Source organism: Tachypleus tridentatus, chromosome 13 (assembly GCF_004210375.1).
Source record: "Tachypleus tridentatus isolate NWPU-2018 chromosome 13, ASM421037v1, whole genome shotgun sequence".
Lineage (NCBI taxonomy): Eukaryota > Metazoa > Arthropoda > Merostomata > Xiphosura > Limulidae > Tachypleus > Tachypleus tridentatus.
Genome location: NC_134837.1, coordinates 66,789,467 through 66,817,317, shown reverse-complemented (window position 1 = coordinate 66,817,317; position 27,851 = coordinate 66,789,467). Strand labels below are relative to the sequence as shown.

The 27,851-nt window shown below is 35.4% G+C and overlaps 2 protein-coding genes across 4 annotated transcripts in view; one reads left to right on the top strand and one right to left on the bottom strand.

Moving 5' to 3' along the window:
• Positions 1-27,172, top strand: part of LOC143237633 (guanylate cyclase 32E-like) — a 129,713-nt gene extending 102,541 nt beyond the window's left edge. The window contains exon 22 of the mRNA XM_076477099.1: positions 26,872-27,172. Coding sequence (XP_076333214.1) covers positions 26,872-26,884 — 13 coding nt within the window. The 3' untranslated portion in view covers positions 26,885-27,172. The remainder of the gene's footprint in view (positions 1-26,871) is intronic.
• On the bottom strand, positions 1,220-27,851 carry LOC143237634 (tektin-4-like). Of its 3 annotated transcripts, none has more exons than XM_076477102.1 (8): positions 27,832-27,851; positions 24,797-24,895; positions 22,360-22,666; positions 17,104-17,174; positions 10,423-10,569; positions 8,605-8,827; positions 6,961-7,115; positions 1,220-1,695 (listed from the first exon to the last, which is right to left on the bottom strand). In XM_076477102.1, the coding sequence occupies exons 2-8, from the start codon at positions 24,892-24,894 to the stop codon at positions 1,482-1,484; spliced, it is 1,215 nt and encodes a 404-aa protein (XP_076333217.1). In that variant the 5' UTR covers position 24,895; positions 27,832-27,851; the 3' UTR covers positions 1,220-1,481. The 3 variants fall into 3 exon arrangements, with proteins under 3 accessions (XP_076333217.1, XP_076333215.1, XP_076333216.1); XM_076477100.1 differs by lacking the exon at positions 27,832-27,851 and adding an exon at positions 26,764-27,023; XM_076477101.1 differs by lacking the exon at positions 27,832-27,851 and adding an exon at positions 26,807-27,023.

Genomic DNA, 27,851 nt, shown 5'->3' with positions numbered 1-27,851 from the left:
TGTAATGATGCTTGGCCTATCTCCTGCTAGTGTAAACAAAATAATGAACAAGGGTTTTAAATTGGCAATAACTAACAAGTGAAAAGCTTCCATTTACAAATTGAATGCAATGGCTGTTATCAGAAGAAAGAAGATTTATAATACTCTATTTGAACACACACCTTTCATGTCCCTCAGTGCAGCTCCAGTGGTCTTTAGCATATATATGAGCTGTTTAAACATGGTCTTGGAAGTTTTAATATTCATGTAAACAGAATAACCTGTATGAATTTTAAGATATCTTGTCCAAGGTTGACTATGCCATGTCATTTTTAATAGATGAGACACTTATTACAATCAAAAGTACAGTTTCAGGCAACAGTTCATAACCAAAGGCTGAGTATAATAATGATCCAAAATCAAAACAGTATCTAGAATACTGATTTTATAAAATTGCAACTAACCCTGCATACTGATCTACATTTACTGTCCACCAGCTATATTGAAATTATGAATATTTGCCATAATGTCAATGACTAAAGCATTTACTAAGTTTAGAAGCAGAGCACAACACTTTTGCTAATAGTGTTAACTTTCTATTTAGTTTCTTGTATACCAAACTTTGAAGTTGCATGCAGAAAGTTAATCAGGTCACCATGACAAGAGATACTAAGTTTCTGAACATTTACCACAGTGGTAAATATAAAAACATGTGTGATGTATTTAGATTAATCCAGCTTACTATAGCACTAAAACATATGCTGAACAGTATTTTAGCTTGATAGAATATCAGTTTGGTTTAAATTTTTTTGGGTAAGCTATCCCTTCACTGTTTTTGGCTTTATTTCTATATAATAATCACAGATCCGGTACATGGCCAGGTGGTTAAGGCACTCGACTCGTAATATGAGGGTCACAGGTTCAAATCCCAGTCACACCAAACGTGCTCACCCTTTCAGCTGTTGGGGAATTATAATGTGATGGTTAATCCCACTATTCATTGGTAAAAAAGTAACCCAAGAGTTGGCAGTGGATGATGATGACTAGCTGCCTTCCCTCTAGTCTTACGCTGCTAAATTAGGAAAGGCTAGTGCAGATAGCCCTCGTGTAGCTTTGAGCAAAATTCAAAACAAACCATATTCAGTAAGATTTCAAAGAAACAAACACTGTAAAGTGGTTTGTTTGTGAAACATCCACTGTATTCTGATTGACAACTTTCTGAAACAAAAAATGAATTCAAGTGTAAAATCAATTTATTATGATGTTATATCAACAAAACTTGTTTCAAGTTCTTCATATGCAATAAAAAAAACTACATGACTATGAAAAAGTGCAATGAAAGGAACTACATAACTATGAAATGTGCAATAAAATATTTTGAGAAGTACAATTTCTTTTCTCTCCATATTTGTAATGATATAATTATTCTGTGTTAATGAAGATTTTTTTATATGGTTGGTGGCTTACATACTATGATTAAAAATGGCCATACACCAGGTTGTTTAATAACCTAACAGTTTGTTAATGGGTGGGTAGCACATGCGTACAGCTGCACATCTTTCTCGATCAATTTTCAGGCTGTTTTCTTTAATAGCAATTTCCTTTTCCAATCCTTTCTTTGTTTCCTGAAGATTCTGAAGACCATCTTCTGCCCTCTTCAGATGGTGTTTCAGTGTCTCTATAGTGGTTGTAATCTCTCTGACTTCTTTAATCAAGCTAAGAACAAATTAATTCCATATCTTAGTTAACAGGTCATGGATAATGACTCTCGCTCCATTATAGAATAACAAGTTTCATTCACCCACAGTAGTTGAATATTGATGAATACTTAGAATGTTGCCCTCACTTTCCAAAATCAAAAAGTAAGTTAATTCTACAATGTTGTCTTCAGACTACTGCAGGTAAATGGAATACATACAAAGGAAAAAAGGTAAATTCAGTCTACAATACTGTCTCCAAATTACCAAATGTTACACTACCCTGAGTGAGAATGTTGTTCACTCTTGTTCAATTAAAACAAGTTTTCATTTGCCATATTCATGCAACAAAACTAAAATCATGTAGTCAAAAGAGGTATATTTGCTATAAGAGTACTAAACATATTTAATAGTTCAGTGTAATAAAACTGTATTTCAACTAGAAGAGAGGTTTCCTGATGAACAAGCTGATATCAATACAGGTTTGCATAATATTTGTAATTATTGCAGTGCAAAGTTATAAATCCCCCAGTTTCAGGTATCGGATTATCTACCTACAAATAGAACTTCTTGGTTTATCAGTAAAGAAGTTATTTACAATACACTGTATTTCCAAGTGAAAATGGTTGTCTTTCATGATACAATTCTTTCAGAGAGATGTACCAACGTTCATAAAAGAAAACTGGGAAAAATGAGAGGCGTGATTGATTGATTTAGTGTTTTATGGCACAAAGCAGCTAGGCTATCTGCGCCAAACGTCCAGTAAAAAGGTAAAAATAAAGTAAATGTAGTAAAATACAGAAAAGGAAATGAAGGTAAAACAAAACATCATTGAAAAACAGAAAAAGTATAAAACCAATGTTGACACCTAGTCTACAATGTTAAAAGAGAAAGCAGAGTAAAAGAAGTTGTAAAGTACTTACTCTAGCAAAATGGTAATGATCATAACCCACCAGGAAGACTAATAGGTAAGTACAAGAACCACCGTCAGTCACCTGAAGTTGGCCTTTCCAGTCCTGGTTCCGGGTTATGTGTCATAGCAGCCATTATCAAAATGTAAGAGACATCTAGCAAAATCTTAATAATGAGTAGCCAGATGTCCAGTAAAAAGGTAAAAGTGAAGCAAATGGAGTAAAATTTGTAAAAGTAAATGAAGGTAAAAACAAAACAGCAATTAAAACAGAAAATAGCATAAAACCAATGTTGACATCCAGCCTACAAAGTTGTAAAGGACTTCCTGTAGCAGAATGGTAATGATCATAACCTGCCAGGAAGACTAACAGGTAAGTTCAAGAACCACCATCAGTCACCTGAAGTTGGTCTTTCCAGTCCTGGTTCCGGGTTATGTGTCATTATGGCCAACACTAAAAGGTAAAGTAATAAGTGTTAAATGACATGCAGCAAAAGTGTAATAACAACTCGCCAAGACGACTAACGAGCAGTTTAAACGGATAGTTTAAACAGCAGCGTTAGTCACCTGAAGTTGGCCTTTCCAGTCCTGGTATCGAGTTATTTAATGTTCTGGCCATTTTCCAATGTCAAATTGAACCAGAGAGAAAGAAACTGTAAAAAGGGAACCACAATTAAAAAGGTGTAATTAATAAATATCCAACACTTAAATGAGATTAAAAAGATTAATGGCCATTAAAAAACTAAAAATTTTATCAAGGTAGACTGTGTCATCATCACCAATAACACTGTCCAATGTTACAGATAAACCCTGGGAAAAAACGTTTAAAATAGTGCCATCATTGAGAATCTTAACGATGGCAAGAAAGTAAAATGTGGCTTATAGTGATTTGAGTGTTACACAAACTATACACTGGTGCATCAGTTCCAGATAAAAGAAGACGATGAGTTAAAAAACTGTGACCAATGCGTAGTCTAGTAAGAACAACTTCCTTCTTCTGAACCTTACGGAAGCTAGATGGCCAAAGCCCAATATAGGGTTTTATGTGAAAAAGCTTGTTGTTGTGTGGCTCACTCCAAGTGGACTACCAGCTGGCATGGAGCCGAGCCTTGAATACAAGACCATAGTCCATATACGGAATAGGCACAGTGGAGATAGTGCCTGAGCAGATAGATTTAGCTGCCATGTCAGTATTCCCACGAATACCAACATGGCCTGGTATCCAGAAAAACTGGATAGAAGTAGCAGTTAATGAGAAATGGGCCAGTTGGGTTTGAATATCAGTGAGAACAGGGTGAGAGCCAACGTGTAGCGATTCCAGGGCCAGTATAGAATTAAGCAAGTCAGTATAAATAGTGCAGTTGGAGTACTGCTCAGCTTCAATATAATCCAGGGCAAGAGATATGGCATACAGTTCAGCAGTAAACACAGAAGCTGTAGAGGGGATTCTGCGCGCAACCACCAAACCTCAGCAAACCATAGCAGAGCCTACTGAATTACCTGATTTGGAACCATCTGTATAAATAGGAATGGAATGATCGTTTGAAAGATGTTCATTAAATAAAACGCGGCACTTCCAATCTGGAGTATCTGCCTTTTTTCAGATGACTGAAAGAAAGGTCACATTTGGGGGCTGTAATAAGCCATGGTGGGATGGGCTGACCTGTGGAATCTGCAATGTTATCCAAGGACAGACCCAATTCATCCAATTGCGCCTGGATGCGAAGGCCAAACGGAGCAATAGCAGATCGTCTGTTCTGAAAAAGTACGGCCCACTGAAGAAGGAAAACACATCCCCAGGTGGGATGCTTTGGTAAGGAACGAAGTTTCGAAGAATATAGTCAAGATAGTTGCAAACGGCGAAGGTGCAGAGAAGGTTCATGAGATTCAACGTACAAACTTTGAACTGGAGAGGTGCAGAAAGCCCCAGTGCAGGGTGGAAGTCCTTGGTGATGAATGGGGTCCAGCATCTTTAAAGCCGAGGGTCTTGGTAGAGCCATAGACCATTGATCCATAGTCGAGTTTCGATCGAATAAGAGCACGATATACCTTTAACATAGAACATCGATCTGCTCCCCAACTGGTAGTAGAGAGGACACGGAGGATGTTCAGTGCTCTTGTGCATTTGACCCAAAGCTGCTTTAAGTGTGGTATAAAGGTCAGCTTACGGTCAAAGATAAGCCCCAAGAACTTGGTCTCAGGGACCACTGGCAGCGAAATTTCACCAATATGAAGTTCAGGATCAGGTACTGATTTTAATTAAGGTACTGTCCCCATATTTGGGGTGGGAGAAAAAGATGTATCAGAAGAAATGCCTGTATTTGAAACTGAAGGATGTGGATCTTGAGGTTTGTTGGAATGTATGGGAGGAACAGAGATGGGTTTGGAAGTCGATTCATCAACCTTTTTAACCATGTAGGTCAAAAGGCTTTTCATTTGTTTTGAAAACGATTCTCTTGGAGGCACAGAGAGATCTGTCTGCACTCCCACTGTAGTTGTGGAATGAAGTGCAGCAGCATATGTCCGAGATGGAGTGGCGGGCAGCAATTTCCGAGCCTCAGGATAACTAATGTTATGAGTCATTTTCAAATGCTGCACCTCTTTTTTTCCTCCAACCATTTTGGGCAAGAACGAAAGTAGGAAGGATGGGAACCATTGCAGTTGACGCAATGTGGGTCCATGTCACATTCACAGGCATCGTGGTCCTTGCCACCACAACGAGCACATGTCAGGGAACCATGACATGATGTCTTTGAGTGGCCGATTCTCTGACATTGGAAACATCGGAGAGGGTTTGGAATGTATGGCCGTACCCTGCAAATTAGATAACCTGCCTTGATGGTGGCAGGTGCACGTGATGAAGTAAATGTCAAAACAAGGGTATTTGTTGGCAGTGTAACTCCATCTTTGCGAGTGGAGATGCGCCTCACTGCAGAAACTCCTTGACTGGAGAGACCAGCAAGAATCTCTGACTCGGGGACGTTCTTCAAATCCCTCTCAACAATAACTCCTCGTGATGAATTCAAGGTAGCATGAGGGGTAACCTCAATAGGTATATCCCCAATTGCCATTGAATTCAAGAGGAGTTCATTGTGGTAGGTTGTGGATGTTTCAACTAATATGTCTCCAGATCGAAGTTTCTTTACTGACTTTGGAGAGCCAACAAGACCCTCTAACCCCTTCTGAATAAAAAAGGGGGACATTTGCCCTAAAGGTTTTTCTGAAAGAGAATGTAATGTAAGAAAATGAGGTACGTGTGTTATAGATGTTGAACATTACTGCTCAGAATCTTCAAGAAGTGGTCACTTACCTATTGACTGTTTTTTCACTATTTTATTTACATTTTTTGAAGGAGGATCCATAGGAAAAAGGAAAAAGTTCAGTACCCACTGACCCCACCCACCATGGAGCCCTATGGAGGGAAGCACTACAATGTCATGCAAGGACAATGCAGCAACGCCAGGGTTTAGTGAGCACTATACCCAAACACCAGCATCAGGCACAATGTCCACAACACCCGTTGAGAACTTCCAACACTGGTACTTGGTTGACTCTAGCCGAAGTGGACCAGCCGATTGACCAAGGGGGGGCCACCCAAAGGCCACCCGTCTACAGGAATTCAAGGCCAAAGTGGTGTGTTAGGGTTGGACCCCTCAACCACCAGGATACTCTCCTCCCCTTCACGGGTCGCCACGCACGGCAAACACGTGGGTGGATGTTTAGATCCCAGAGAAGGTATCCAGACAGAACAGAACCTTCCCTGGGAGGTCCCCTCACCACGTACAGGAATCCACACCGAGGGGATGAGAGGCTTAACCCATATTAATAAACAGTTATCAAATACATGCTACGTTAATATTTTCCCTCAAAATAATTGCTGATTAATTTTAAAGATTTTAAAAGGGCAAATATGTTTGGTTTATATGACTGAAAACTATGTTAGTGGAAAGATGCAAAGTTTGAACACTGTTGGGTAAGTTTAAAGTTACATGAAGCAATTTTAAATAAAACATAGTTTAAAAAAGGCAACCTAATCCAATATCTTACTTCAATATATTATTAAATAATTGAACTTAATGGGTACCTGTTACTTTATTGAAGGAAAACTTTTACCACAAAGAACACAATGTTATGTAGTTACAGTTTTCATCATTGGACCACTGATTATCACACTACTGGAGAACTACATATGTAATTCTTTATATCCATAAATTGATTTTGCTCTCAGTCATATGTACCAGTTATTTCTTCAATACTGTACCACAGATTTATCATACACAGAGTGTACTATATATTTAAGAAGTAGCCTTATTTCAATGGTTTTCTTTACTTCTAATAATGTTCTCTTTCAGTTGTTTAAAGAAAGAACCCCACCTGTTATGGGGAAGATCGTTACATAATTCCACATTGGGGCGCTGCCATCTGTGATGAAGACGAGTCTGTGCCACCTTTAATGGAGCTTCTTTTTCAAGGATTGCACGTTTGAGGTTATGAATGGTTCTCTCAGCTTGTGCAATTTCTTTTCCAACCTAAAGTGGGGTTAATTATTAGTAACTATTGCAGTAAAACATAGAAAAACTTAATTTGTAAATAACAGTGGCACAGTAAAATAAAAAGAAATAAGTTAACTTTTATAAGGGATTGTAAAGTAATGCATGCAAATACAAGATATTTCTAGTGTAATAATTGTGCAGTAGAGTGTAGGGAAATGGGTTCTTTCTCATGTAAGAGTTTTAGAATGGAATGTAGAGAAGTGTCTTACTCCCTGTATAAATTGTGCAGTATAATGTAGAGACATGGGTTCTTTCTAATGTAAGAGTTTTACAGCAGAATGTAGAGAAATGTGTTGTTTCCAATACAAGTTGTACAGTGGAATGTAAGGAAACGGGTTACTTCTTATGTGAAAATGTGAAATAAAATGCAGTGAAATGGGTTACTTCTGCACACAACACAGCAGTTTTGCTGTTCATTAACAAAGCTAAAATAATCCTATATTTATAAAAACTAACAATATCATCTTGTATTTGATAAAGTGATTAAGATTATTTTCCCATTCTTAATATTTCAAGTTAGAAAAGTGTCAGGTCCTGCAGGTAACATCTGGATACAACAGGTACTTCTTTGTTCTCATGCTACTGAATACGGAATATATAACTCAAAATAAAAATTAGAAGCAAGCTATAAGTGTTAGATTTTTTAATGGATATATCATAAGATATTAACAGTAATTATTAAAGTGTAGATTATCCTTTATATAGCAGATCATGATGCAAAGAAAGCATTAAAGTTAAAAAATCAATTTTTACACAAAAGCACAAACCAATACAACCCAAACACTTTAAAAAAGATGGACATTTTTATACTGGGGGTAATACCTTTTCTCATTATTGGATCACTAAATTACCATATAATTTTAATACAAAACACTAAAACCTGACAGCTTTAGAAAGGTGAATGTTTCTTCATTGCAGGCAGTTTTATTATTATTATTGAATCATTGTTTGAGTACCATACAGGTAGCCACTTTTCCTCAGTTCAAGATGAACCTGGTTTCAAAGGTTTTCTTTACTTCTGGTAATTAAATATTTATAGTTACAAAAGGTAGTTTCCTACCTCTTGTTTGTTTATGAATTTTGTGCAAAGCTACACGAGGGTTATCTCTGCTAGCTGTCTCTAATTTAGCAATTGGTTTGGTTTGTTTTGAATTTTATGCAAAGCTACATAAGGTCTATCTACACTGGCCATCCCAAATTTAGCAGTGTAAGACAAGAGGAAAGGCAGCTAGTCATAACCACCCACTGCCAACTCTTGGTAACAAATAGTGGGGTTGACCATCACATTATAATGCCCCCTCAGCTGTAAGGGGGGAGCATGTTCGATGCAATGGAGATTTGAACCTGCAACCAATGGATTATGAGTGGAGTGCCTTAATCACCTGGCCATGTCGGGCCTTTCTACCTCTTAACTGCACTCAACTTGTAAGTGGTTAACACAGAATACTCTAGTAAAGACACTAACCATTTGACTGTGTTGACTCAATCTGTATCTACACTCTTCTACTTCCGTACATCTCCTAGTTAGAGCCTTCTGCACATTGTCGGCCTGGTTCCGCATATTTTGAGAAGTATCCTGTAAAAGTTGATCAATAGCAGTTCGAAGTGATGATGACTCGTACATTTCTCTAGTTGCCTTATCTATGTTTCCTACTGTATGTTCTTTCCATACGTCAGGAGTGGAAAACCTGGAATAACATGACTTGCATACAGTTTATTTACTTCCTATCTGTCAGATTAAGTAAACTTAAATATTTCATATAATCAATCATACATGTACTTTATTTACTTACTGTCTATCATATTAACTACGTGAATATTAGCTGGAGTACCCCATCTCCTGGATGAAAGTTATGTAAATTCATTATTAAAAAAAGGTTATCATAGGATGTAAAAAGTTGCTTCCCTTATATGTAATTGTAAAATATGCAAAAAATGCCCCCCAAAACTGTAAAATAGAAAATGTAAAACTGTAAGTTTGAATGTATTTCTGCATGTACACAACAAACCTTCAGGCAAAATTTTGTGACTGGTGAACAAATGTCGACAGATAAAAACAACACTGTACTACAGAGGGCAAAGTAATGACAAAAAATATAAAAATGCCCATAAAATTTTCAAAACACAAAATTTATAACTGAATATTTGTGTATACCCTCACAAGAATATAATGAACCTCCAAACCCACTTTAATGAAGATCCATCCACATTGTGTAAAGTAGTTACATTGACAGTCAACAACTTTCTGTCATATTAAGCATATTTAAGTACTTCACATGACTATAGATGGCGCTTATTTACTTAATGTATCTTATTAATATATAAATATTTGACATGGTTATAGTCAAATAGAGAATTCAGTATAAGTGTAAACAATTCTTATAGCTTAGTTTGCAAGCATAGAACAGTTAAACTAGAATATCAATCACAAAAATGACAAAATTAGCAATTTCACAAATAAACTGAAATTTACAATAGAAAAAATAAAAATTACTCTAGTGTGTTAAATAAAAAGTAAAAATATGTACAATTAAGCCTAAAAGGCAATAAGCCAGACAGGAAGTGTACTTCAAAATATATATATATATATATATATATATTCAAAGAAAAAAAAGTAACTACTTATTTACAAGAAAATAAAGTTCAAAACAATAAAGAAATAATATAACATTAAACAATAAAGATGTATAAGAGTTTAACCAGTAGCCTTTACCAGAAGGCAATTATTCAACATAATGCAACTGTAACAGAATGTAAGATTAACTGACAAAAATCAATTTCAAAAGGCACAAATTAAACAATTTTATCAATAAATAGAATAATGTACAGCTTGTATTCGACAATGATATCTTTTACCTTTATGTTAAATATTTTTTCAATAGATACAATGATTTATAGCTTGTATTCGACAATGATAGATTTTAGTTTTACGTGAATTACTTTTACTGATAGATAGAATGAATGTTTGTTTGTTTTTGCATTAGGTGCAAAGCTATATAATGGCTATCTGCACTAACTCTCTCTAATTTAACAGTATAAGACTAGAGGGAAGGCATCACATAATAACATTCCCATGGCTGAAAGGGGCAAGCATGTTTGGGGTGACAAGATTCAAACCTATGACCCTGAGGTTACGAGTCGATCACCCTAACCATCTGGCCATACCAAGCCCGATAAAATGATGTATAGCTTGTATTTCACATGATAGTTTTTACCTTTAACTTAAATATTTTTATCAACAGATATAATTATGAACAGACTGTCTTCTACAATGGGATTTTACCTCTCTGGTAATGTACTTGATTCTTCCTGAAACTGAATACCACCAATGGAAATGTTCTGCAAATGTCCACTGCTGGTATCAATATTGTATGCTTCTACTTTGTCACTCCAATCTCTCTCCAGCTCTTCTTTGGCAGTCATATTTTTTCTATACATTTACAACAAATTAGTACCAAAATGAAGTAAAAACACCATCCTTAATTATTAACCATATTAAACTTTAGAATATGTATATGACTGACAACAAAATATACTACCTGAACTTGGAACATACAGTTGTGTGAAAATTTACTGGAACAGTTAACAGTTGTTTTCTTATCAGTTTTATCCACAAAATAGTCGGTTACTATACTGATTATTTTACACAAAACTGTTACAAAATTGGTACAAAAATAGTGTATATTTTTCAGAACTAATTAACATTAACTTCTGAGCAGAACAAGCTACATATTTAGAATGAAACTGAAAATAAATCTGGTAATGGGTTTTTGATATTTCTATCAGATCAGCCTGGTATATTTGTGGCATTACATATATGTATTTTTTCAAAGCCTTCAGTGTGATTTAGTTCCACATTTTGTGAATCTGTGTTTAGAGGTTTTCCTTAGTACAGCTTTTGGTACTTTTTCTGCAAGCATATATTCCAACACATTTGAAATTTGTTATTCAGGGTTAATGTCTAGACTTTATGACGACCATCCCAAGAACAGAAGGTTTGTTAATCTTTTTTGCTTTGTCAAATAAGCTTGACATTTCTTGTTGGAGGGGGGGGGACATTACCTTCTTGAAAAATCACATTTTTTTTAAATTTGAAAATATGTTTGTGATAGAACACAAAAAGTTATTACCTCTTGTACATGGTTGTATAATTTGCTACACATGTCTCGAGCACTGAACAAAGTTCCCATACAACTGCCAACATGTATTGTGTCAATCTATGACCTAATCATCATTAAACATAAGCCCTCCACCAATAGGAAGGGAGCACATGCTCTACACGCACTAATCCCTCTGAGCACAAACGTTTAAAAAATACTTGTTCATAATGAAGTAAACTAATTATACTGAAAATGGGAAGTGGTGCAGAGAGCTAAAATCTCATACTGAAGATAATGAAGTGGTCAGTGTAGGAAAGGAAGCTAAGAAACATGAAATCCTTTCTGAAAGCAGCATCAGAAAGGTAAAGCCCAAGGAATGTGACACCCATGAGGTGGGAGGGATAGCCTAGTACTTGGTGGGAGACCAGATCCATCTCTAACATAAAATCTCTTTGCCTACTAGAAGTAATTGAATACCTCATAAAACAATTTTTTTTACAGGATGTTAATGTGTTGTTAAGTTTGGTGGAATGTCAGAATTCCCAAATGACCATTATGTCACAATTAGCTAGGGCTAGAAGTCAGACTGTACCATATTGAAGAAATACCACAGTCAGGTACAGGAAGTAGTATCCTAAGACAGTGTCCTGAAAAGAACCCAAGATCCATATGGCTGGTCATAACTATAAAAAAAAAGCCTTGGTTCATAATTTGGTAGGCATCTTATACTACACTACCAGGTAACACCCCAGATCTACTTCCCAACCTAGGAATGTGTCCACCCAGTCTTGCACCAGTGGGACTGCTTAGCCCAATGTGTAACCCTCCATACTAACCACCACAAGAGCTTGGGCCTGGAAAACGAAGAGTTCACCCATGCTATACCAGAAGAAATGGGAGGAAAAGGAAACTTGTGTGGCAGAAGAACACTAGAGAAATGTAATACACTGCTGATTGAGGCAGTCTTGCAAAAAATAAACAACCCAGTTAAACAATGGACATTTTGCAGGAATGTATGGGCTTAACAACTTTGCAGCTCAATGCCAATTTTGGGTAAGTATTCTCAATGAGGTAACACTAGTCACTGTCAGAAGGTGGTGGAAAGTGACACCAAAGAACTGCAAAGAGTGAATGGGTAAGAAAGTGAAGAACAAATAACTGTACTCACTTGATGAGAAGTTTTGAGAAGAGTGGAGAATGGTGGTCAAAGAGAAGCAAAAGCCAGAAGTAGAAAAACCCATCATGCAGTGTAAGTAATATGAAAAGATGTGTAAGGTGTTGTCCACATTCTGGGCCATAGGATCTCTTCCAGAGAATGAGATTGATGAGAGGAAAGAAAAGCTGAGAAAATATGGATCTGATGGGAGGTAATGTGGTAATTATTTCCAAAAAAACACTGGCCAAACCCATTGGTAAACCTATCTGGTTAAAGTTGAAGGTAACAAGTCATAAGTGAAGGAGGTATACTATGGAAAGAACTGTTAGTTTCTATGAAATGGGGCAATACAAGCAAAATAACAAAAAACAGCCTGAACTAGACACAAAATAAGATTGGAGGGTCAGGATGATTCAGGAGGAAGAATTATCCTGAATATAAAAACTGATTTTTAATAGAGTATGGGATACATACAATTTATAAATGTCCAAATGATGCTTGCACAAGTGAGCAGAAGGAGATAATACGTATTCAGTGACAGATGATACAGGGAACAGGAGGTTAAAAATTCAAATAAAAAATTGATGAGAGCCTGGGGAGCAATGTAGAAATTCTAGTTTGAAAAAGGAACTAGACAAGAAGGATGACCAATTGAAATGCCCAGAAGAGGTCTGGCAGAATGGAGGATTTGTTTGTTTGTTTGTTTTGAATTTCGCACAAAGCTACTGGAGGGCTATCTGTGCTAGCCGTCCCTAATTTAGCAGTGTAAGACTAGAGGGAAGGCAGCTAGTCATCACCACCAAAGGCTACTCTTTACCAACGAATAGTGGGATTGACGTCACATTATACACCCCACGGAGGGAGGGCAGCATGTTTAGCGAGGCGAACAGCGACCCTCGATTAAGTGTGCAGCATAGGCCATGCCGGGCCACAGAATGGAGGAATGAAAGAAAGAAGAGCCAGATGAAAGATGAAACATGGTGGGCAGATTGATTCTATAAATTGAAAATTGTCAAAAGGGATAAACTTTTGTCAAAAACCCAGGTAGATCAAGGAGAGAGAGATAGAACAAACTAGGGCAGATTGGTGAGAAGCAATGATAAAGGGACCAGCAGTAGTAAATTATTAATTTATGCTGATAGAGAGCTAGTGTGAAATGATGGCATGAATGAGACAGAGAATGGACTAATATAGATAAAAACCTAACAGCAAGGGATTGAACAATTCCCACATGTTAAACTGAATGAATGATACTCAATCAAAGATGGACATCCATGGCTGATGTAGAAAGGACTTCCAAAGAAGAAGCAGAAGAGGCTCCCTGGATGTCAAACAGAAAAAAGAAATTGCAAATGTCCAGCCAAAGAGGAGCAGTCAGATAAACCTAGCAAGGTGTGTCATGAATGAAAAACAGGGGGAAGGGAAGAAGACAAAGAGGAGAATAGGCATGAGGAATGAGGCTGGCTCAGTCCTGACTCAGATCATTGACAGCCACAGCTGCAGAGTCCAGAACTGGAGTATAAAATAGCAAACACTGAAAGGAGTCCCAAAGGCATTGATTAGAAGATGACCATTGTAGTAACAAATTAATTGAAACATCAAAGGTTGAAGAGGCCACTTCATGGAAAGAAACCTGTCCAAACATGACAAGTGATCTGATAAAAGGTTCAAAGTTCCCAGGATATGACAGGCTGATGAGTGAATTTAATAGTTGTAAGTCCAAAAGAGAAACTCCAGAGTGAGAAAGCCAGGTTCTGACAGTTTATATGAAACACAACTGTGGAATTGTCCAAATGGTTCATCATTAGATGACCCATAAATCAAGACTGAGGCTTTGGAAAGTCTAGTAATCAATCAATATTTCCAAGATATTGATATAAAGGGACTGGTTCTCTGGAGACCAAAACCCTGACATGGTGTAAGTGTCCATAATCAACCACAATCTGTGTACAGTTGCAAGTTAAGGCAAAGAAAATACTCATAGTTGTGCTTTAATGATCAAGATACTACAAAAGAGAGGGATAGGGAATCACAGGGGCTGACAAAGAATCACAGAACATGTTCCACTGAAGAAGATATATCCAAATGTGATGAAGGACATGAGGCAAACCAAAGTGCCCAAAAGTAAGAGAGAGCTAGTAGAAAGAATAGAGCCTTCTTAGGATGCTAAAGCACAGCAGATGAGGGAGGTTGAGAAACAACCAGACAATAAGAAAGGGAGTACAAAAACAGAGATGAACCATGAGAAAGCACTTGCATGACCCAAAGAATCTATATGTGCATAAATATGGAAACCAAATCTCCCACAGGACCAAAGCCACGACATGACACAGGAAAAATCTCCATGAACTTTGATGACAAGCTTGTAAAGCAGTGTTAGCAAGAAGGGGCAATCTGATTAATAACAGAAGAGGGGTAATGCTGAAGGACAGAGAACCTGTTGGAGCAACCACAGTCTGGTAAGGCAGGAAACCAGAGAAGACAGCTGGTAAGCAGCTTCAGCCTGAGGTTCAAAAGAATTGGGAATATTTCCAAGGTCTTTTCCTTCATGATGAAACACTATGATAATAAGGACATCACAGTAGAAGAGGTAGATACCAAGGTGGAAAACAAGTAAGGATATATGCCTCCATCAAAATTAACAGGGCTGCTATGGAAATTCTCCAGTAGAAAGTGAAGCATTAACATATAACAAAAGAGTTGCAGTATGGTAAGACAAGGGCAAATGGACTGAAAGTAAAAAACAGTTGAACTAGAAGAATGGAGGGCATCCCAAACAGAAAGGAGAGAGGTTTATAAATTTGAGGTTTGAGAAAAGCAGAATGAACATCACCATAAGCCATAGAAAATATCATGAAGGAAAGGAAATTAAGGCTGATTGTGAATCATCATGTAGTTAGGACAGAAAGGAATGAGCATGAACACAATTGTCTTGAAAGGGACAGATAATTTCTGAAAATGGAAGCTCACAGAGCAAAGCAACCTGAGACTTATCTAAAACAAAAAGTGGCATATCGGAGTTCTAAGAGAAGAAAGCAGAACTCGATGTGCTTCATCATGAAGAAAAGACCCAGAAGCAAATGTAAAGATCTGGCCAAAGTCATCATAGGATAAGGTAGTCTCAACAGAAGCAACAGAAACAGAACAATGATGGACTTGGCATTAAGATTACTAGCAGGCAAAAGTTTCCCCAGCCACTATTATAACAGCAGGATAAAAAATCTTAAATAAAGTGTTCAGGACCTTACAAAATGGCAGAAGCATGGATTTGAGAATTCATAGTGAAAAACTAACCCACAAATCAAAAATATTTTCTTCATTATTATTATTATTATAAACCACAGTTACAAGGTGGTTAAAGAGAAGATGGCACACAAAATGAATAACTCAAGGTGAAAGATCAAATTATTGTGCAAATTCTATAAAATGTAAATAAAGCACAAAAAGAACATGTCAGAACACAAGCAGTGCCATGGAAAAAAATAAGCCTTGATAAAGTACTAGTGCTCATGGGGATTACTGCACATGTAGGATGTGTTGTCTTTATATTGATGGAAGGCTAGTCCAATGATAATTACATAATAGGCGGGCACAAATCACATTGTTATGTGTCGGGGTTAAAAGTCTAGGACAACTTCCAGGGGACAATTGTTGGTATGTGATAACTGCTAGAGAGCAACTGCCAGTCAAAAGATCTGGGTAATCCAAATCCCCAAAAGAAAACTTAATAAATGCATTTTAAAGGAGGATAGTCTAGATTTTAAACCAAAAGGCCATTTAAAATTATCATTTTCATATGTTAACTATTTAGGGATCAAATTGCTAATAGCTTATGTTATACAGGGTGTTTGGAAAGTCACTGTGCACTTATATATTTATTAACAGACATGTTTCAATATAGAATACAGGAGGTAAATATGAATGACAATTATAAACAATGTTGAAAGTGACCCCCCATTAGCATCAATACAGGCCTGGATCCTTCTTATTTTGTTTCTAAACACCTCTATCAGTTGCTGGGTTGAAATAGACTGAATAAAATATGACTACAAAACTGCACAGTGACTTTCTGAACACCCTGTATAACACTAACCACATTAAAATGGAAAAGTAATTATTTTAAGTAGTAATTATAATGCTGATAACTAATGATATTAGTATAATAACATTTACCATAAACAATCACAATTGATAGTTTAACACCTTGGTACATTAGAATAATTGTTTAAGTATAATATAATTTAATGTTTACAAACTTTAATGCTTGAACAAATGTTAACTTGGAAAAATAATTGAAATTACATTTATGTTTATTAAAAAAAAAAAAAAGACCAAAATCATCTTACTTATATTAGTCAAAAGTTAATCATAAATAGGTGGAAGTTGCTATGTACTGGCAATTGTCTTACCAGGGATTGGAGGTTTTTTTTCCAGGTTTATGGCATGTAAAAGAAATTACATGTCAATGCATGCAAAGTAATAGCTTTTTGAGGTTTGGAGAGGTGAGTAATATTTCTGGATAAGAAACTAACTGTTTTATTAGTTTTTAGTCCTCTTAGAACACATATTGGGTAAAGTTTGAGATTGTTTTCAAATATTTCAAAACTTAACCCAACTATATCCACCTGTATAAATTTTCACAATACATTTTTCACCACAATGGGAATGTATATTACTATATTTCAAGCTTGAAGTACATTATCCTTACCTAATTTGGTTTTCTGCATCATCTATGTGTTTTTTCAGCTGCATTTTCACATTTTTTACCACATCGATCTCCTGAAAAGAACTTTTATTGCAGTGTTGAAATAAAATATGCTAACCTACCCAAAAGTCCTAAACAACAAAAACTAACTTTTATCATTTGGGTTTTAGACCTTTCAAGATAATGTATGTGTGCTTTCCAAAAGTATGGCATCTCTTGAAACTGTCAATATAATGAACACATTCCAGCAACTACAGAAAGATTAATAATGACAAGAACCAAGTAAATAAATACAAATATTAATAAAAAACATGGAAACCTTATAAGTTCTTCTAGAATTTGCAACTAATCTGTGATCAAAATTGAATCTATGTCAACTTATGCCCTCCTTGAACCATAAACTGTTTTTATAAAGGGAAAGTACAGTTCTTAATGAAATTTTTGTAAATGGTTTGACTGTTCATTTGGTTCACAAAAATACTTGTACACAATTTTTATAGTCATGCCACAAAGTAACTTATTTCTTGTTCTAAAGAGTTAAAACAAATAATTTCATTTATGAGTTGAAAATAAATTCTAACACTGAATGTTCTTTCTAAACTATTATTAGCTGAAACTTGATTTGAAGTTACTTTATTTAAATTATTCATAAGTTAAACATTTACCACTTTATAAACTGTAGTACTACATAACCAAACCTATAATTTTCCAATATTGAAAATGTATTTCCACATGGTACTTTAATTTCCCTTCTTACATAAATAACTAATCTCATTCAGTTTGGCCCTCTACATGCAAAAATTTGTTGCATGCCATAAGCCTTGAGTTCCCATGTGCCTTACGTTCAACATGGTTCAACTGTATCTTGCATGTAAATCACCATGTGACAACCCTCCATAGTCAGGAGTGCAACACTCCTCCCTGAAGCATGTGACTCACTCTCTTTAATTTTACTGAACTATACTTCAAGTTTAGGCAGAAAATGAAAGACTGATTATCAATGGGGAAGAAGGGTGGGGGTGTGAGTGGTGGTAAGTACCTATCAAAAATGCATTTTCAATTTAGTAAAATTATAACTTCTGATATAGTATGCCACCTCTTCTCACAAAAATAGCTAGAATCCCAAAATAAATAGGTGGAGAGACCAGTTATAGAGAATGAAAGAAGCTTCCTTCAAAAGTGTCTGAAAAACACCATAGAAGAGGATATCCTCACAATAGGGGATCATATGAAGGAGACTGCATTGCTCCTATACCAGGCATATTCTTCATCTAATATGGAAAGAGATGACACAGACATGGGTAGAAAATGGGAGAAGCACATCCAAAAGGACAATAGGAACGGTTGAATAAGGATCCAAACCACCTGATAACTGTAATGTGGGCAAGAGTAAAAAGTATGTGCCCTAGAGTGACTAAGGCATGACAGATCATATAGACCAATAAAATACATCCAAAATCCAGCCATCAGGAACCAACATTCATGTGAGGGTAGGATGAGGATCATACTATTGGTAAGTCGACTACAATCTAAAATCCAGCAAATCAGGAACTAACATCCATTTCAGAGGTAGGAAAGAGGTTTGTATTATCTTTATCTATAACTCAGCAGGTAGGAGAGATATGTTACACCCACCTGTGAACAGGGCACATGATAGTAAAGTGAGAAAAGGTTGTACAGATCTAGGAACCTACATTCTCATGACTAGAAAATTAAAGATGTCCCTGTATAGTGAAATATGTTACTCAAATCAGTCAAACAGGAGCCACCCAGAATGCAGTTGCATTCTTAGTATGGTAAAATCTTTGATGGATAGTGCAAAACTTGCAAGGTATTAGTGAACAAGAGTCTAATTGAGGGAAAGGATTGAAACACCTGTAATACGTATGTGAGCATTTATGTTGATTGGTCCAACTCTATATTCAAAATTCACTGAGAACTAAGATTCATGTGAGGATAGGATGAAGGTTCCCACTCAAAAGAGTAAACTGGAATTTTGACTGTTTGCTTCAAAGTTACAGCATCCCCTCACATAACATGTATAGAGATGGAGTAACAAACTAGAGAACATTTTTTGATATCCATCAACAAAACACCACCACCCTAGTGTCAACTGAATGGATTCATTTTGTATAATATATCATTATCACATTAAGGGGGTACCTCCATGGTCCATCACCCCAATAGCTCAGAAGTGGAAAGTGGTAAGGACTCCCTTGCTCTTGCTCCACTAGAAAAAAGGAGGAGGGATGTAAAGGAGAGTCCACAGAAACTTCAAAACTGGAGACAGTCTAATTGGTGACCACAAAAACCCTGCTTTGAAAAGAAGACTACACTTGATTTATTCAATACAAGGAATAGCAGAGATGGACAGCTATCCCCTTCTGCTTAATCCATTAAGCCCATGGGTGAGAATGGTTCAAAATTGTCATATTGATATCGCAAGGAAAAACACACAAACAATCTTATTGAATGCCTCATCTCAAAATGAGCATTTATTGGCCATGAAAATTATAAATATTAAGTTATCTCAGCTTTACAGTATGTATTTTGGGTAGGTGAAGTATACTTGGGAAGGTACCATCCACAAGAGCAGGATCTGTACAGGAATAAAAATGGGAAATGCCCCTAAAAATAAGAGATATACAAAGGATAACTTACCCACAGTTTCACCAAAGTCTGAAGAATGGCCACAAGTGGAAGACAGTAAAATGGCAATCCAATGCAAATAGTGAGAGGTGAATGTATGAGGTGTGGTCCATGTGCCTGACTGAAAAATGTCTTTCAAAGAATGACAAAGATGAGACACCAGGGAGAAGGTAAGGAGTCTAATCTGATGAAGAGACACCTGGAATAAATTATGGTTAGGAGACAAAGAAGTATAAGCCAACTGAATTAAAAACCAGAATGGCAAAGTTGAAGGAGAAAGGGCATGAACGAAGGAAATCTGCCATGAAATGAAAAGGCAAGAATTTGGCATCATGAAAAGAAGCTGTGCAGGCAAAATAATAATGAGCGAGTAATGAGATAATAGTTTGTCTGTATCAGATCAAGGATATAGGTGGGAAATGGAAAGAAGGGAAATTGGCAAGAAGGAGCTTTCCTCATGAGAAGATATATAGAATGATAAAGGGTATGTAAAACATTAATGACAAAAACATCCATGGGTCAAGAGTTGAAGGAAATAAATTTTAAGATATAAGTGAAAAATCAAAAATAAAAACAGGTTCATATGGAGGTAAAGTAAGGCAGTGAGGAACAATATGGACATCCAAATCCAGAAAGATTGTGCACTGAGGAGAACAACAAATCCCGAAGGAACACAACAATATGGAAAGAGTAGAAGAGGTAAAAACTTTATGGTAAGAGAAAAAACAGAAGTGTGGGATGGGATAAGGCAGCCCAATAACTCTCAGTCAATGAGATGGAAGACCCCTGATCAAACATCCAAGTGAGGAAATCTGCAAGAAGAGGAATACTGGGTTAAGCAGGTGAAAATACCTGATCCAAAGACCAATGCAGAAAATGTTTCATTTAAACTGATAAATATCCACAGAGGAAGGGCAAATAGAATGAACTAAAAGGGAAGCGACTTGATCCCTTTTCCAAAACCAGGCATGAAGACGGAGGATATGAAGAGCTGGATGAAATGCTGATGACTGAGGTTGATGTAGAAGGGATGGAGGAAGAGGTAATTATGGGACAGATTGTAGTTGAAGCAGCCACAGAAACCAAGGTTGCACCAGCCAGTAAGGAGCAACCAGAAGGACCTGACATGAAATGGTATGGATGATTAAAATGTCCCTGCAAAGAAGACAGATAGGAAGATATCATAAAGGTACTTGTTGACCCAGTCTTGACTGAATACATCAATAGCCAGTGCAAGTGTATGAAGTACTGGAGACTAAAACTAAATTTGGTATTGAGGGAGGCCAAAAGTTCCAGATGAGAAGTACCTCACCAAAGGCCCAGACACTGGAAAAAAAGAGTATCAACAGGCCACTCCTTCAAGAAAAGTTTGTCATGTTTCAACATGATAGTTCGGTAGAATCAAATAAAGGGAGTCACATGCATCAGGAGGGTTATTGCATGACATATTTACATGCAAGATGTAGTTCAACCATTCTGAAAGTAGGGTACATGGGAGCTCAAAGCTTGTGGCATACGAAAAATATTTTGCATACAGAAGGCAGCAATGAACAGTAACAGCTGTTTAAGTGAGCAGAGGTAAATTACCATATCAGAAATAATATATTTATAAGGCCTTATTTAAATTATAAAGTATAAAACAGAGGAACTCAATACACAGCCAAATTGTAGTTGAGATATAAATAATCTCAGATTGGTGAAAATACAGCATATTTATGTAAGAGTGTAAGATAGTGTAAAACCTATCTTACATTAATATGCACATGAATATGAACAACTCTACAATAAAATTACAAACAGGCATGCTAATCAACATCATCAATAAAACACACGTATACATATACCCACTAAAATATAAGAAAATTTATGGAAAATTACAAACAATCACATGGATCCAAAGTCAGGATGAAATACACAATGATTTAAAGGAAATTTCATATTAAGTACACAGAAACATAAAAGGAAAAATACATGTTAAAATATTATGTTGAATTATGCAATTACATACAGGAAACTTCTTGTAGAAATGAAAGGCCACATTTAAGAAAGTTCATGTTGAAATAAGTGGTCACATGCAGGAAAATTTATTTATATCAAATTCTAAACTTAAAACCATGAATCTGAAATTCCAAGCTTTGTAAAAAAAAAAACAACATGTAAATCAAATTCCAAATGCTCTAAACACATGTATAGATTAGTTCCAAATATTGTTAAAACTTTTGTATATATCAAACTCCAAGCATTATAAAACTTTGTATACATATATATATTCCAATTATTGTACAGATTGTATTTATATTAAATTACAAATATAATCAAAACTTGTGTATATATTTATATAATATTCCAAGTACCATAAAACCTGTATGTATATTATGTCAAAATCATCTAATTATCTTAGGATTTACTGCACATGTTCACCTTCCATGTTTAATCTTACATTACTGGTGAATGGATAAAAAAACAGTTGACTTTACAAATACTTCAATAAAGAACTTAGTAATGTTAAAACATTATACTTGATGTATATCATATCAAAATCATTTAATTATCTTAGCAAGACCTTGGAAGGGAGCAATGCTATTTAATAAAATAAATATTTCATCTTACTGCCCACAATGCCAACTGAACATTATCCTCTACTAGGTCAGTAGCTAACCGTTGTTTTCGAAGATCAAGACATTCAGTTCCTAACATCAGGGGTGTGTCACTGACTGCCAGAGCATTTTCCAAACGTTTTTTCTGACCTATGAGTTTATGAGTCTCAGATGTGATCTTTTCTATAGTTTTTTCTAACTCTTTCTTCCAAATAAAAATGTCCTTGGCACGAGAACCAAGTTCCTTGGTGACTTCATTCTGGTTAATCTGAGTTAAAACTGCTTTTTCTTGTGAAACAGATTTGGCTTCTTCTTTAATTCTACAACAAATAAAAGACAATATTCAACACTCATAATTATAATCAGGATTCTTTAGCTGTTTTATTAATGACTTAAGTTAGGTAAACAGCTAAATTTAGCCCTTAAACAGTGGCCACCATCAGTTGATGCTGCTACGTACAACATTCCTGCTGTTTAAGAGTTAACAAGGAATTTGTATTCGTAGATATTTCAGAAAGAGAATGATTATACAGTATTCAAATAATGAGTTCAACAAGATTGTACATGGGTCACAAAAACAGAGTGAAAAAAATGTGCAGAAGATTTTAACAAATGTACGATAATGAAATTTAAATAATTGGTGTAGCCTTACACCTAATATTCAGGGGAATTTGTTACTTCTTGGATGTTTATTTCTTAATTACTGAATATATTCATCTTTCATGTTTAACACTCCTACGAAAAGACATTTCTAGTCCTGATTTCTCCAAGCCCGTTCCCCTGGCTGTGGTTTCGCTAGATAGTAGATAGGGACAGTGGGAATCTCGTTAATCCATTCATTAATGAATTTAAATGGCAATTTCATTTAAATACAAAATTATTAGCCTAATATTAATAACCTTTCAAGTTGCTCTGGGGCCCATTAGGCCCCACTTTTCGTAGGAGTGTTAATCTTACATTAGTTGTGAATGTAAAAACCTGACCTCAAAAATATCTCAATGAAAAACTTTATAATGCTGAATTATTTATTTAAAAAAAAGTTGTTCAGAAATACCACATGGTGAAAATTTAGATATTTTATAGCATGTCTGAATGACAACTGTTGGATTTATTCAGTTCTCAATGTTCATTCTTAAAAAAATGTTTTTTGAAGTTTCCTACTTTATAGTTTATATTTAGAAAAATGTGGAACTAGTGGATTATTAGCCAAGGTACTTGTCATATTTAACTTTTTACACATTTCTTTTTAAAAACAAAACAATAAAAAAGTAAAACCAAAAATTTAGGAAGACTAACTAATCCATTATCACTTCTTATCACCCACTCATACACTACAAAAGCCAACATCACTCCTTATCCCCCCTGCATACACTGTAAAAGTCAACATCACTCCTTATCCCCCCTGCATACACTGTGAAAGCCAACATCACTCCTTATCCCCCCTGCATACACTGTAAAAGTCAACATCACTCCTTATCCCCCCTGCATACACTGTGAAAGCCAACATCACTCCTTATCCCCCCTGCATACACCATGAAAGCCAACATCACTCCTTATCCCACCTGCATACACCATGAAAGCCAACATCACTCCTTATCCCCCAGCACACACCATGAAAGCCAACATTACTCCTTATCCCCCAGCACACACCATGAAAGCCAACATTACTCCTTATCCCCCAGCACACACCATGAAAGCCAACATTACTCCTTATCCCCCCAGCATACACTGTGAAAGCCAACATCACTCCTTATCCCCATCTGTATACACTGTAAAGTCAACATCACTCCTTATCCCCCCCTACATACACTGTGAAAGCTAACATCACTCCTTATCCCCTGCATACACCATGAAAGCCAACATCACTCCTTATCCCCAGCACACACCATGAAAGCTAACATTACTCCTTATCCCCAGCACACACTGTGAAAGCCAACATTACTCCTTATCCCCCCTGCATACACTGTGAAAGCCAACATCACTCCTTATCCCCCCTACATACACTGTGAAAGTCAACATCACTCCTTATCCCCCCTACATACACTGTGAAAGCCAACATCACTCCTTATCCCCCCTGCATACACCATGAAAGCCAACATCACTCCTTATCCCCCCTGCATACACCATGAAAGCCAACATCACTCTTTATCCCCCAGCACACGCCATGAAAGCCAACATCACTCCTTATCCCCCAGCACACACCATGAAAACCAACATTACTCCTTATCCCACCTGTATATTAACTTACCTGTTTAGGTTCTGTTTATGTTTACAGCGTGTGTGTATTTACATATATATATATAGTGTGTTTGTGTGTGCCTGTATATTTGTGAAAGTTATGAACACAATATAAGCTCATCATATTCATTAATAAGCCTACAAATGTTTTATATTTTACGTACAAATCCATAAGTTATAGATTAGGTGATAAAATAGCTTTAAAAACATACCTTTGGAATTCTTTTCTATGTTGTTCTGATAAATCAAACCATTTCTGATTGTTGAGTGACCAGTCTGCTGGAGTGTATATGATTGATGTGGTCTGCATTCTTTAATACATTAAATACACTATTAGCATTCTCATTCTTCCATAATAATTCTATATAATAAACTTATTTTTGTCTACAACACTTTGCTGACCCTTAATATTATTTAATGGTAGTAGATTGTTTTTTGGTACCTGACAGTCTTTTCATGAGCTTTCTGTCTTTCTTGTCAATTGCTTTGTTAAAGCAAGTTTATTATACCCTAAAATGTTCTATAAAATGTTTATGTGTGAAAACTGAGACTTGAAAGGTGGTATATTTTTAATATTCATGATATCTGTAGCCATAACTAGTTGCATCACTATATTTTGAGAGGATAATACAGGATGTATTGTTAGATGCCAAAGGGGAGCATTACCTAATTTTTAATATGGCGATATTAGTTAACTTACTGTTCCAATTAACCATTGTTAAACAAGTAGCCTAATGTTATTAAATAAAAATTAATATGTAACAGTAATATGCATTTAGCTTTTGTAAAATTAATTTCTTTCAAAGTAATAACTAAGAATGTAGCTACATAGTTGTAAACTATTTAAATATTAGTTTTATACTTTCAAATTTATTGAATGATAGATTACTAGTACATTACTTCATCTATTATTTATATAGATTTTCTTAAATTAATAAGCATGGAAGTATCAATTTACCAAAACTGTAAACAAACAGAAATAAGTGGTTATACTTATAACAAAAATTAAAGCAATGAATACATCATAATTTATCAAAAATAAAATAATGGTAAGAACAACATATAACTCTTGTAATTATGCAATGAAATACTGTGTTTTGATGGAACAAATAAATAACTTGTTCTTTTGTTGGATAAGGTTTTGAATGTTTGTAACATGAAAGGATTTTTTAAAATTAAAATTTCTTATTTGATTTTATGTGAATCCTTTTACAGTTAATGTAAGAGTTACACCAATGCCATGTCAAAACCTGTGGTATACAAAAGTGTAAAGAAACAATACTGATTCTAAAGTAAAATTATTTTGCAGTACTCTTTCATCATAATATATTAAAAACAAAATATCAAATGTAGCTACATATAAAAAAATTAACTCAATGAAATCGATAAACATTTTATTTCTCTCATAGCATGTAAATAAGGTAAGAAGTTGTGAGATACCCTGCATCCAGGAATGAACTTTCAAGTAAAATAACCAGCAGTCCAAAAACTTGAATTTTGGTAAACTATGATCACCTCTCATTGTACTTACAGATTAAACAATAATAAATTATAATAATTGAAAAGGAGTTATAAATCAAACTTTTGCATTGGAAAATAGATATTGATCACCATTCTTGCTTAGTTTCAATTGGTGTGCATGTTTTCTACAAGTTTCCAGATACAATCCTCAAAATACTAGATACCTGGTAGTACATATTTTAATACTGATAAGGTTCCAACTTTTGAGCTACCAGGTATTTTGTATTTGAAAGATCCTTCCTGTCTGCCAGGTATCTAACCACTGCATACAAACTTAAAAATAATCAAAACAGAAATTAACAGTATTAAAATATAAAGTTAAGAGATAATCAACTATTATTATAACCACTTGATAATTGTGTTGCAGAGTCATTACATAAAATCAGCAGTTGGATAAGTGCAACCTATGGTAACTCAGCAGTAAGTTTACCGAATTGCAACGCTAAATTTCAAAGTTCGATTCTCTGTGGTAACCAGAGCATAAATGGCCCATTGTGTAACTTTGAGTTAAGACCACAACAGATAAGCGCCATGATAGTTTTCTTATGGCAAGTCACTTTAGTTTAATGCCAATATTAAACCTATAAGTATAGCCTATTATTAATAATACTTATACAAAGAGGTTCAACTTAATTTTAATTATTAAAGTTAAAGTTACCTGAATTATTCATCAATCTTATCGTTATGGTTATGATAATTACCCAGTGGCAGTAGTTCTTTACTCAATGTATTCTTTTAACTTTTCTAATTTTTTATTTCATTTAAGCAAACAAGTTTAAAAGGAGGCGAACTAAGATGCTGAGTCGAATTATACGAATATGAGTTTCGACAACTACTTCAAGCAAAACTTCGACATTCATTTCCTTCAGACTATTACTACCAGTACTAGATTCACCATACTTTATTGTTATTGTCGTTGCTATAGAATTATTGTACAGCGCCATCTAAATATGAATAAAAAATATTAAAACAATTTCTTGGACTTCCTAAGATTCTAAAACATTATGACCATTTCACTTAAAAGTTATCCCTCGCTAGTACAGCGGAAAGTCTACGGATTTACAACGCTAAAATCAGGAGTTCGATTCTCCTCGGTGGACTCAGCAGATAGCCCGATGTGGCTGTACTATAAGAAAACAAACAAACTTAAAAGTTAAAGTCAGTTTATTGATTTTTTCGTTAGATTCAATTATTTATGAGTACTTTTTCTGAGACAAGTAATTCTACTTTTATTTTGTAATGGTTGGTTATGCTAACTGTTCATTTGTTATTCTTTTTGTCGTTTATTTCAATTATGAATTGTTATTATATTAAAACTGTCAAAGCAAGAGCACGTTGAATTTGAGAAAGAAACATGTTTTTCCTAGTAGCGAAAGTGTTGAGAAAGATTATGTAAATAAGCTAGTTACATGAAGTGTAACCTCATGATATCACTACTAATTAAAAACCCTGCCTTGATCTTAATATTCTTTAAATGATTGACCTAAATTCACCATTGCTAGCAAACCCTTTTTGTGTAATAAAACAACAACAGCAACATTGTCATTCAAGACATATTGCTTGGATTTACTTACAGTCTCCGTAACTGTAGCAGAATAATCTTGTAACTGCCAAGATTTCAAGTAAGAGTAATTATGCTTATACTAATTACCCTTAGCTTGTTCAATAGTCAAATATACTCGAGTGCCAATGTTGACAACAGTAAAAAGTCTAGGTGATAGCTTACCGATATTCAAATTTAAAGTT

Bases quoted from the DNA above. Each gene is read 5' to 3' on its own strand.
- LOC143237634 (XM_076477102.1), bottom strand. From the start codon at position 24,894: ATGCAGACCACATCAATCATATACACTCCAGCAGACTGGTCACTCAAC. The intron at 10,570-17,103 runs GTAAGGATAATG...GTAAATGTATAG, and splicing joins GATGCAGAAAACCAAATTAG to AAAAAATATGACTGCCAAAG. The intron at 1,696-6,960 runs GTGGGGTTCTTT...ATTTGTTCTTAG, and splicing joins AACGATCTTCCCCATAACAG to CTTGATTAAAGAAGTCAGAG.